Genomic DNA, 12,611 nt, shown 5'->3' with positions numbered 1-12,611 from the left:
CCGTCTAAACAACATGGCGGCCACTGGAAAGAAGTCGGTTTTGTTCGTTTGCCTGGGTAAGAGCTCATAATAAGTCATTTTACCCCAAAGAAGCTAATGTAATCCTCATAGAGTGTGAAAGAAACATCATATAGGACCAGTAACCCGCTAGCTAAGTCGCTGCTGTGAACTTTCAAATAAACGTTTGTTACAAAAAACACCATAATTAGTTAACTAAACGGTAACGTTGCGCATTTATGTACAGCTGGTGTAAACCAGGTGTTATAAAACATCATAGTGTGATTTGCACACATGCTGAGTATCTTTACCTGCGGCCCTTCTCGTTTCCCAATATGTATATCCTCGATTACTTTCCTTGACTCCTCTTACTTCCGCAAACGGGAGAGGCATTTGGACACAGATATTGTAATCTCTTTTGCACGATCATACTATTAAGTGTTACCGTTTTTGGTAAAAATGTTCATAGACTCCTTTTAAGTTTTAAAAACATGGCGTTGTGTTTGTGGTTTTGACAGGGAACATTTGCAGATCCCCAATCGCTGAAGCAGTCTTCAGCAAGATGGCAACAGACTCTGGTGTTGTAGACAAGGTAATGTCATGATTAATCCATCATTACATCATACAAAACAACATTTAGAATACAGGTCACTGACATATTACGTCTACTGACAATTTCCGCCTGATACATTTACAAAGAGCTTTTAAAAAATCTTTTCTCTGGGAGTATGTCATGGAGCACTGTCGTCAAATAGCACCAGAAACAAAGTATCAAGCACATAGAATCTAGAATAGAAGTGCTGCACATTACTACTGAGCATTTTTTAAAGCATGCTTGCCCTGATTACTGTTATAAAAGGGTAAGTTCAGATGTTTTAAGTGGTGCAAAACACCCCAACTTTCCCTTTTAACTGATATAAGTGGGAAACTAATGGCAGTACAAATCTGTATGACCCGCCACATATCTGTACGTGAGGGTATGAACCATTTTTGCTGTGTTATTGTTCCCCATGCTCTACTCTGTCTAGTGGAGGATAGACAGTGCTGCCACCTCCAACTATGAGATAGGAAACCCTCCAGACCACCGCGGTCAAGCCTGCATGAAGAGTCATGGCGTGCCCATGCAGCATGTGTCCAGGAAGGTACGAACACTCACTTCTACATCTCTCTTAGCGGTAGTTAGCGCCCCCTTTTTTGTTCTCTGTTGTTGCAGTGGGTCATAGACAGTGGTGCCACATCTGACTGGAATATAGGCAGCTCACCGGATGCCCGCGGTCTGGCCTGCCTGAGGAAGCATGGCATTGAGACGAGTCATAGGGCCCGACAGGTACAACCGGACGTGCCGTGGCTCCTCTCACCTCATTCATGTTTGCCACAAGTCTGTGTAATAATGATGCCTGTTCAGTTCGCTTGTCTTTCTTAAAATGAAGCTTTGTTGGGAGCCTGCCTTGCAGTGTTATGTGTAAATTATTACTTAGTTGCCATTTATTTGCCTCCATTTGTCTTTTTAAATGATTTGATACAGATGTGTCACATTTAGAGTGCTTCCACAATATTACATTTATATCCGATATGGCTAAATCATGCCATATGGGGTGAAATATATGACATTTTATCTCATATTGGAGTGATTAGAACAGCAGTAATGCCTTTTTAAACAGAGTTATACTTCACTCTCTCTCAACAACGTTCAGCTGGTTGAGCTTGAACCTCAGATACAGTGACCTCCTGTGATAGGTCGGTTGAAATCTACAGGAGACAGCCGGGGGTTCAGCATGTAAGGACACAAAAATAGGTTTTAAAAGATCAAGTGACTTGTTCCAGACAACACAGGTTCAAACTTTGTCTTACAATATGAAGTGCAGCAACAGCCCTCGATATTTAACTTTACAGCTTTACTTCGATATGATTTTAAATACCGTCATGAATACAGACGCTCTGCTTTCTGTTGTGCTGTTTTGATGCGATGTATCCTAGTTCACCATACGCGCCACAAGAGGTCGTTCTCCACTGGTTGAACAGGCAGCTCAGCTCAGAAACATGGCGACTACTAGTGGTGGGGTTGATGTTACAGGAAGTGTTCGGGGTATTTTGGAATTATTATGCTTCCAACTACAAAAGCAGTTTGTATCCACATGATTTTTCTTCAACTGCCAGTCCGCCACCACCACCAGCCGCATATCATCTCCGTTCAGCCCACCGATGCGTCGCTATCGTAGCTACCCACTGTGTGCGGAACGTTAGCGGTGACGTTACAGCTGTGAACGTAGCGGTGCAGTGAAAGTTAACTTTGGCTCAGGCTCATTTAAGGTGGGCTGAGGAAGATATGATGGTATAAAAAAATAGAAACCGCTTAAGCGTAATGTATATTTGATTGGGAAAGTGAACCCATTGGCCAGGTCTGTCTCCATACTGCTCTGTAAAACGATGGCACCTGTGTGCATGAAATATTGATGAAGACAATCTAACAATTGTTGTATTGTTTCAAATCCTGAAACAGGTCTGACATCACACCAGGATCTTTGTCCATGTAGGGTCTTTGGGCTTATCCTCGGTGTTCTTAAAACAGTCTTTTTATGTTTCCCTGAGAGAACTCGGGGGTTTCACCCGGTGCTTGAGATCTTCCGTCTCGTTGGTTTGTCTCTCTGCAAACCAGTTGGTCAGGTCCTCGTTTAATCTCCTCAAAGCAGGGATGGGGAGGCTCAGCCCTTGGCTTAAACCCAGCCAAATATACACAATGAGCTTTGACAACCTCTTGCTCTCTTCTCTTTTCCTTTATCACCCTTTTCATTTCTGTCACTAACTTTTGCTCCTACTCTATATTTTCCTCTTCTTCCTCACATTTTTTGGACTGTGTGAACTATGACGAACAAAGATGTTCGTTTGAAAAAAGCAAACATCCTCCCAAGTGATCCATGACTAATTATTTGGAGCATGTAATGCCTTATTCGAAATTGACAACCCAACGTTGGATTTAATAGAGCTGGAAATTTAGATTTATACTCATCAATGTGTTCTCATTGAGTTGCCAATATGTTAAACTGATGACACAATCCAGAGACAATCGCGGAAGGTTTATTCCAGTGTGCAGGAAAGGTAGCTCCGACCTCAGATCCAGGTGGACCAATGCGGATTTTGTCCTGGCCATTGGAACAGTTGACAGACCAGCTCTCTGCCCTTGTGGGGCTGTTGTAGGTCCAGTTTACATTTGTTTTGTGGACTTGGAGAAGGCTTACGTCCGTGTCCCCTATAGGAAGTCTTGTCGGGGTTACTGCGGGAATATGAGGTTGGCGACTTCAGAATTGCGCCTCTGCTCTTTGCAGATGATGTGGCTGTGTTGGCTGACAAGTGTGACGCAGTCGGAATGAGAGTCAGTACAACGAGGTACTTCGATCTCGGGATCTTGATCACGGCTGAGGGTAAAAGGGAGCGTGAGAATTAGTTTTTACCTGGAAAGCAAAGCTCTCGATTTCCCAATCCATCTAAGTTCTGACCCTCACCTGTCGTCATGAGCTTTGTGTATTTACCAAAAGAAAGAGATCGCGGATACAAGCGTCCAAAGTGAGTTTCACTCGTAGGGCGGCTTGGCTCAGCATCGCAGGAGTTTTATTCATGTCTTTTGTTCCTCTCTTCTTTCATTCGTCTGGCATTCCTATAAAAGCTTTTAATGTGAAACAGCAGCGGTAGGAAATGTGCAGTGACGTAATGGTGCCCTGTGGAGTTTTCTTGTAAACAAACAAAATGTATGTTTACATTCTCATTGTATGTATTCTTGAAGTGTAACAAACATGTTGATTACATTTCTTTCCTCAAAAAACATTTGCAAAACTGAGATTTTTTAAAATCTTCTAGTGTAAAAACTCTCCAAGGGAAACTTCAAAACAGCTCTTGTACAGGGTTAAGAGCGTGAACAATAAACTGAGTCTATCAATGAACTAAAATATAAAACACTGTAACACTGAGTTACCTGCATATTTCATATTCCTGTGAATCCCTACAGCGTGTGAAGACAGAGTCCAGCGTGGGAATGGCGGACTCCGCCACTAACGAACGTTTTAGTTTAACGTTTAATTCTATTAAAGATTTAAGGTTTATGACAGCCTTTATTGTTGTTTTGGAAATGATCGATTCTCTCTGAAGGACCATAGAGAGGCTCTGCCGTACTGTGTCCCTTACACAAAGCCAGAAGTAACATTTGGGGTTTTTTTCCCCTACATTTCTCCTTCTAGGTGACCAATGACGACTTCATGAGCTTCGAGTACATTCTGTGCATGGACGACAGCAATATGAGGTACAGCAGCACGGTTTATTATATCTGTGTATGTAGCTCGGAGCTGGACACAGCTTCTGAAAGTGTCTTGGCTCACCAAAGGAAGCCTGGGATCAAGAAAACATTTGCCTCGAAAGGGGTCAAACTAGGTTGTCCTGCCGTGGTAGGGATCTGTGCTACTCCTTCACATGCACATCAACATGGTGGTAACATTGAGTATTACTAACTTGTAGGTGAATGCCTTCCTTTTAATGAGCAATATCCTTTCTTAAGCTCTTTCCAAAGGTCAGGGGGGGGGGATATTTTTTTATACTTTGAACGTTTAGGGATCATTTTGAGATCACATGCCTATGGCAGATCTGATCTGTAAGCAGCTTACTGAGTTCTTTGGATGCCTCGTCTTTGCTCTTTCTCTCCCACATCATGTTTTTCTTTTTTTCTCTCCACAAATGTTAAGCTGACCAGACTGAGAAAATTAGACCCCGTCTTAGACAAAAGGCACTCTGTCCATGTTTAGCTGTCCTTACAAAGCCCATCTCATTGCCTTCACCTTGAAAGCGATTATTAATAGTTTAACCGTCTTTAGTTTTTCTTATTACTTTAGTTTGAGATTGGCTTGAACAGGTTGAGGTGTTAATTTTCTCTATTCTTTTTTTATTGTCTGACTATAGCTTATACCATGGTTTGTCAGTGCTTTGGAAGGAAGTTAATCAATGTTACATTCTCTCCATTATTGGAAGTACATAACACTACGGCTATTCATATAGGATGATATGGATGTTCCACCTTATATCTAAATGGCAGAAGAAAGGGAAGGTTTGGTTTCTGGTCCAGAGGTCTCATGTTAAAACATTCAAGTGTTTTTCTTCTGTTCTTCTGAAGTTACCAGCTTTCTCTTGTCTTCACAGTGAGTTGAACAGAAGATCAAATCTCGTAAAAAACAACCCAGCAAAGGTTGAGCTTCTTGGTTCATATGACCCACAGCATCAGCGCATCATTAAAGACCCATACTATGTAAGTATTCAAGTACATTCTTCTGTTCAGTATTTTCAGCCATAATTAAGGCGATTCTTGAACATTTGATCATAATAATCCCCATTTTGGGACAATCTATTGGTGGGAAAAGCAGTGGTTATAGTAGATTGGAGACAATCTGAAGAAGAGATTGGAAATTCAAGCTCTTTTTAACACATCTTTAAAATCAATGTCATCAATTTTAACTTTATTTGCCAAAATGATTATTACCATCCCGGGGTTTACTCTGGGTTCTTCGAGGGCTTAGGTGCTGGGGGGGGGAATTTAAGGTTTTTGTCTATAACCTTGCAATTTCACATCATTTTGGACAAAATGATTCTAAAGATAGAGCCCCAAAAGCTTAAAGACAAAACTTTCTATAGTTGGATAATTGTTTTAATTGTTTACTCGTATAACAACCTTCATCTGAACATTTAATTATTCTGGCAATATTTGATCTGAATCTATTTTTACATGTAAATTAACAAATAGTTTTAAAATCTGGCGGACAAGTTGTGTTCATTGTTCCCATCGCTCATAGAAATGCCTGAAACAGTTTGATGGTGAATGTAAACTGCATCTGGAAATAACACAGCAAATTGCAATATTCTGTTAAACGGCTGTGCACCTGTTCGGAACTTCAGCTTTGGACAGAACATGTCCGTCTTCAGGTGCGTGTGGTAGCTCTGGAGACAATTTACTCTCTAATGTGAGAAATGGGATCCTGTCCAGGCGCGTTTTATGAAACGGCGCCAAAGAAAAACATGGTGAACTTTAACTGTGAAATGGCAGCACTGTCGGTTCTTTGATTCCTCAATTGGAATAAATGGCGAGCCATAAAAAAGCTGTTAACCATTTTGTATCCATATAAAATATGCCATTGAACCCTTCCAGCCCAGTAAACGCTACAATAAAGTATTTTAACACGACTGTTATTCAATTTGCTTGGACAAATGGTTCAGATTCGTCTGCAGTGCTCACTCATCCCTTTTGTTCCCAATATGCTTACTCTGCAGTTGAAAGTCCTGCCAAATGGATCCTTGGCTGCTTTTTTAAAAATCTTCTTGGGGGTTATGAGTGAGAAAAGTGGAAGGAGTAAAGTTTTGATTAGTGGTGATATGCTAAACCGTAGGGCTGCTAAATGAATGGAAATGTATGCTCTGATCATAGAAACCTCTGCTGCATTTTAAATCAAGCGTTTCCTAAACATGCACCAGATACACGATCTTCACTAGAAGATGAATTGTAATAACTTTGGTCTTCTGACTTCATCTAGCGCCATAATCAGGTCAACATTATATAACTTTTTATGGTTTATGGCCAAATGCCTGCAAAACTGAAGGCACGGCGACATGACGGCAGCCTCACTTGTACTTTGTGTTGCTAATTCGCTACTTAAGCTGGTGAACGTGGTAAATACAGGCTGCAGCTTTAACCCTTTCACAGCGTGGTTTTAGTTTGGGGGAAGTAAGACAAATAATGTCTGATCCACGGCTCCGTTGTACTTAGCTCCACCCTCTCGTCACTTCTGCTTCCAAAAACACAAGATGGGAATGGCAAAAATGCTGAACTCAAAACCTTAGTCCACGAACCAATGAGTGACGTCACGGTGACTTCGTCCACTTCTTATAAACAGTCTATGGGTTAACATTATACCTGCTGAAAATCGTGAAGTTTGCTATGGTTGTAAAGGTTTTTCCATAAAAAACGATCAAGATTTCAGTAAAAGTTTACCGCTTTAAAACGTCAAAACCAGAAAAGTACTCTTGCTGCTTTTTCCTTAAAGAAAACTTTTTTTTTTCCAAATTTGAGTGTTGTGCTCAAGCTAACCGGTTTCCTTCACAACAACAATTTGGCACTCATTTAAAGGTTGAGTAAGAAACTAACGTTTTATTGTGTGTTTTATTTAGTGTTTTCAAACCATTTCACAGAAATATATACAGCTGTATTATATAAAATCCAACAGATGTATGTACATAATTCATTATGATTTTTTTCCCCCCCTGTTTTATCTCATAGGGGAGTGACGAAGACTTTGAAAAGGTGTACGAACAGTGCGCACGCTGCTGCAAAGCATTCCTGGAGAAGAACTCCTAACAACATGAGACCTTAAATGATCTTTGCTAAATCTACAAGAATTAACAAGAGAAAATTAAACAAATATGATTTGACTGTGTCACACAAGCACATTTCAGTACAACCCTCTTGTGGTTGTCATTGGATGAGCAGGAAACACATTTGTTTCAGTGTTGTGAATGTTATACAAACCACACATTATGTACATTTAGAACGACGCTGCGTGGACAACTTTGTTGAATTGATGTGATTAATAAAATAAAAAAAGAGTATGACTATCGGAGACTTATTTTACACACAAATCATTATTCTTTACATTTTGAATATGCTTAAGCATTTCTATGTCTGAAGACATCCTTCAGACGATAGTAATTGACTGGACATCTGAGGTGTGCAGGTCAAAGGCCGACACGGGTCAAAGGTAATGCCAGCCTAAATCTTTCTGGATATGTTGTTGGACGCCTGATGGTTAGGTTATTTTCTTTGCACTGCCTTTTTGGTATTACAGCTCCCTTTTTATCTGAACTATTAACATGATATATTATTACGGATATAAGAAAACTCAATCTGTTCCCACGCTTTTCCCTTGACTTGTCCTTCTGATATGCTCAAAAGTTATCCTGCTGTGCGCCAATCACCACCGGCTACTTGTTAGATGGTGGTAATCCCATGAGGGAGGACTCATCAGCGCCAATACAAATTACCCTACGGTGCGATTCATCTGCATGCGGTAGAGTTGTGGTTTCACCATAGTGAGTGAACATTAAGAAAGGGCTGCATATCAATAAACATGTGGGGACTCAAAGGTTCGTTGAACCAACTGGAGGGTTTCCAATCGTAAAAGAATTTAGTTTTAGGGCGGTTTACTTGTCAAGCAGGGCGTCAACTGTGAAGGAGCTTGCATGCGAATCAGAGATTAAGATTTGAAAAACAGCAGATGTATCTGTCTTCTGGTCTGGGTGAGTCGAAAAGTGCTTCCTAGAATTTTGGACACGATATCGTCCAATCTGCTTTATTCAGCACTGAAATAAGGCACTTTTGCCAAACATTGTTCCCTAATGCCTGATAACACAAGCACTGCTAGGAGTTAATATTTCAGAATTAACAACCTGTACAAATCCACTGCGTTCAAGCAAATAATAGTGTCCAAGTTCAGTTAAAGGAATAGTTTGACAGTTTGGGAAATGTGCTTTCTTGCAGGGAGTTTCTTGCAAGAGATGATCAATACCTGAAAGTAGGGAGAAACGAGTAGCCTGGGTCTGTCTGATGGTAGAATATCCACCTACCGACACCTCTAAAGCTCACTAATTAGCATGTTACGTACCCTTTTTATACATAAAACAACCTAAAGACTAGTTTACGTATTCACAGGGGCTTATGTTCCAGACATTACCCTGGATAATCAGGTTACACAGTGAACAATGTTCATACTTTTGGAGTAGAAAGTAGTGGCAGTGAAAAATGTTTAGTGTGAAGTCTTAGGAGTGTATAGATTAATTGTTTTTAAAATGTATTTTAAAAGGAAAAACGGGGTAACATTGTACGTATTTTAAATAACAATAAAAACGTTATTTCACCAGTCAAGGGAGATAATAAGTTGTTTTGTAATTTGTTGAACCGGCCCTTTTAAAATGAACTTTTTTCCTCGTAAGAATGTTTTTATCGTTGCTGATCTGCAGCGTGAAGTTCACTGTAGTCGCAGGACTCGGTCCAGTCATGTGGTCAATCAGGGAACATTCCACATTTCAAGAAGGGAAGTATAGAAAACACTGCACCAGAAGACAAGGACAACTCATATTTGTACCAATCTTATAATTTATATGTGTATTTAACAGCCATTTCATGAATGCAGTCACTTTAATTTATGGTAGATAGGTGGATTCCTCCTATGCTTTACAGTATGTACATATTTCTCTTGTTTCATATGGCCTATAGTCTGTACAGGGAAACCTTATGACAACTCAAATATATAAATATAGTTTTTCGATCCACAGGAGGGCTGCCATTACAACCGCCACTTTTCTCGCAAAGACACAGAGAAATGTCAATGCAATTAATAATTTAATCACAGTTCTTTCTCAGTGTGAGCACAAGTGGGTGAAACTATGCCGTGACTGATGCCCGGGGTTTGTGAGAGCTTATTGTCTGCATAATGGGTAGTGCAGCAGTAGAAGGGATGGGCTCAACCCACAGCACTCATACGGACCAAACCAATCGCAGGAAAGCAAGTCATATAAAATATATCTTACATTTGGATTTTGCTCTCTTCCGAAAGAAATTAAGAAAATAAAAAATATGGAATCCCTTTTTTTTGGTTTTCGCAACATCTTTTTGGATGCCAGCAGTAAAATAGGCCCCATGTTTGTTTCTCTCAGCCACTTGTTTCTTTCTTTCGTTCTCCACTCCTCAGTTTCACCGTCTTTATCTTGATCTGGTTTTGTTGGCTGATTGCCTCCCTCGCGGTGACGGACATCCATCGAGGCGCAGCCAGAGTGGTGGGAGGCATTAATCCACGCGGTAGCAGAGCAGACCTCACTGATGGGCGATACTGTGCCTAATGTCAATCAGGGCTGCTCCGAGTATTTTAGGCTTCCCTCTCACTGTCCCAAGGCACTTTTCCCCAAGTTTTCTGTCTTGTGGAGGACTTGTTTGCGTTCAACCTGTAATGAAGAGGAAGTGAAATTCAGCACCGTCTCCAACTGGGCAGCCCGTAACAAAATATTTGCTTGCCAAAAAGAATCGCAATTAATCACGAAACTGTCACTGTGCTGCTGCTGAGGCATGTGTGTATCGACACAGCACGCATATCACCATGGACATGCAAGTGAACTGTAAGACCGTACCTGCACAGGTTTCTGTCTTAAAGCAGCAATGCCACAATGTAAAAATACTCCATTACAAGTAGTGTAGAATGGCCCCTTTTGAACTATCATATTATTGGACTATTGTTATTTCAAGCGATGCCAAATTTTTGTAAAGTGTTCGTGTTTAGTATAAAAAAATAGTAATCAGCAAAGCAACTAAAAATATTTCCCCCAGAAATATAGTGGAGAAGAGGTATACATATACATTCATTAAATGGAAATACTCAAATGAAGTACAAAAAGTGACCCCAAAATCATGTAAATGACCCAAAAAAAATATATTTTTAAAGTTTAATAATTAACACCTACAGTGGGAATTGTTCTGCATTGAGTACTTTCGCTTTGGATCCTTTGAGTATATTTAGATAATGATACTTTTACTTTTACTACAAGGAAGGACTTTTACTTGTAGCAGCATTTTTACATTGTTGCATTGCTATTTACACTAGATGACCCGAATACTTCTTCCACCACTTCCAACTTGTCACATATATCTTTTGAAAATGATACTCTGGCTATATCTAACAGGTGTAACACAACATCCCTTCAACCATATGTCCTCTGTATCTTATCTTTAACCCTAAACAGCATAAAGCATGTTTGATTTAGAGGAGAGTATGTTACAGTACCTTGTGTGTGCTACCCCCCTGCGCACTGTGGGCTGCCAGCTAGTCTTGTGAGAAGCCGAGCACATCTTTTGAAGTCTGAGAAGAGAAGATTAAAAGGAGAGACCTGCGTATGAGTGGATGCTTTTCACACAGTGATGACATTGGACTGACAAAGAGAGACATTCCTCTGTGTGTAAGAGCTTACAATCGGGTGTTGTGCAGTCTCTGGTGTGGTGGTAGAGTCTGTACACATGCTTCCTGCACTTGGGACTGAAGTAAAGCGGACCTGGAAAGGAAGACAGCAGGCTGTGAGAACATTTCCAGCACTATACGGTCACCTGCATTATGTTTTATAGCCGATACAGTATGTAAGGCTATCATTCACTTTTCTTGTATTTTTTTCTTTCAATGCATCCTTCCTGCTCTGTTTCTTGCATAACATGACACAGAAGTGCCCTCACCTGTTAAATGTTTTAGGAATTTCTCCTTCTTTCTGAGATCTCTGGGGAATACAACTGCGGAAAGAGAGAAGATGGGAAAGAAGTTTTAGGTTAGCTGCCTTTAAATAGCACATACATTTGCCTCTTTAAAAAAAAAAAAAAAGACTACAATTAATTTACTGGAAGGCATCAATCCCATCATCTAGAACTGGGGTGATTTTGTCAATTAAAACATGCATGGGTAAACTTTGATATCCAGTGAGAGGCCAACAAAAACAAATAAACAGGAAATCATTACGAGTGAAAAGCATATTTTCTCACTGGTATCTAGCCATGCAGACACTTTTTGTTTAATTTCTTTCCAGATTTTGAGATTTCTGCCTCCAACCAAATATCTGCATTGCTAGATAGCACTTAAGGTAAGTTAGAAAAATGTGGTGCAGCAACCATTTAACTTGATCTCGTGTTAGTTCCATCAGTCTAGGCCTAATGATTGTGCTGATTAATATTATTCCAGTAGGCTACATTCTTCATTAGAGGCTACAGCATCCTCTTGTAATCCAACATTAGGGTCCCGCCCAGACGACAAGTCACTCACCGACAACCTCATCGCCTCTGTCTGTTTTCAATTTGTTTAAATCCTTTGCTTCCACCAGAGAGCTCCTCGTCCGTGATGTTGACGGGGCTTCCCTGTTCGCGCTGTGGCGACCCCGGCTCTGCTCCACGTGTCTCACGATCTCTCTTATCCGCCTCAAGTCCTGCTGAGCCTCCCTGCCGGCTGCAGTAGCAGACGATGGGGCTCCCGAGGGCGCGCTCTCGCCGCAGTGACCGGTCAGCGTGCACATCAGTAGCACCAGTCCCATAGTGACGTGCTTACGTAGTCCGCTCATAGCTCCCGTGGAGAGAGAGACAAAAGTGAACTACTTCTCCAATCGCCTCTGGGGGAAAAGTTGAACTGTAGACCTGCAAGAAAAATCGATGCATGAATGTCAAGATGATGTCAGGTTCACATTGCACCCGCTGGGAACATGGCAAAGGAGTATCACAGTTGGAATACTTTGTCAAGTACATAGGCCTATACATCACAAGGAGTCCCATTTAAAGAAATTGTCTTGACTTTGTTCCACATTAATCCGTCTCTAAACTATCTTCTATTTAACTTTTGTGTCACAAATCCCGCATCATTGCCTATTCTTCATATCAAAGTATTGTAGTTCAGACAATTTTGCGATACATTATTTAAAATCGTTTATGAAGTAATAACCTGAATGCTATTCTGGCCATAAACCAATAGAAGTAGGCTACAAGTTCATAGTATTGTGGCTTAAGTGTTTTATTTATT

The 12,611-nt window shown here is 40.7% G+C and overlaps 2 protein-coding genes across 3 annotated transcripts; one reads left to right on the top strand and one right to left on the bottom strand.

Moving 5' to 3' along the window:
• Nucleotides 1-7,633, top strand: acp1 (acid phosphatase 1; the record flags this gene model as incomplete). 2 transcript variants are annotated; one of them, XM_079180002.1, is made up of 6 exons in its annotated part: nt 1-56; nt 516-589; nt 1,026-1,139; nt 4,227-4,288; nt 5,176-5,281; nt 7,301-7,633. In XM_079180002.1, 6 exons carry the CDS (start codon nt 14-16, stop codon nt 7,376-7,378), a joined length of 477 nt encoding a protein of 158 aa, XP_079036128.1. In that variant the 3' UTR covers nt 7,379-7,633. The 2 variants fall into 2 exon arrangements, with proteins under 2 accessions (XP_079036128.1, XP_079036129.1); XM_079180003.1 differs by lacking the exon at nt 1,026-1,139 and adding an exon at nt 1,211-1,324 and having other exon boundaries at nt 14-56.
• A 3,227-nt stretch (nt 7,634-10,860) lies between these two features.
• Nucleotides 10,861-12,159, bottom strand: alkal2a (ALK and LTK ligand 2a; the record flags this gene model as incomplete). Its single annotated transcript, XM_079180707.1, has 4 exons — nt 10,861-10,925; nt 11,035-11,115; nt 11,291-11,344; nt 11,868-12,159. The coding sequence occupies 4 exons, from the start codon at nt 12,157-12,159 to the stop codon at nt 10,861-10,863; spliced, it is 492 nt and encodes a 163-aa protein (XP_079036833.1).
• Nucleotides 12,160-12,611: the final 452 nt, after the last annotated feature.

The sequence above is a fragment of the Pholis gunnellus genome, assembly GCF_910591455.1.
Source record: "Pholis gunnellus genome assembly, chromosome: 19".
Classification (NCBI taxonomy): domain Eukaryota; kingdom Metazoa; phylum Chordata; class Actinopteri; order Perciformes; family Pholidae; genus Pholis; species Pholis gunnellus.
This window is presented reverse-complemented; position numbering and strand designations above follow the sequence as displayed.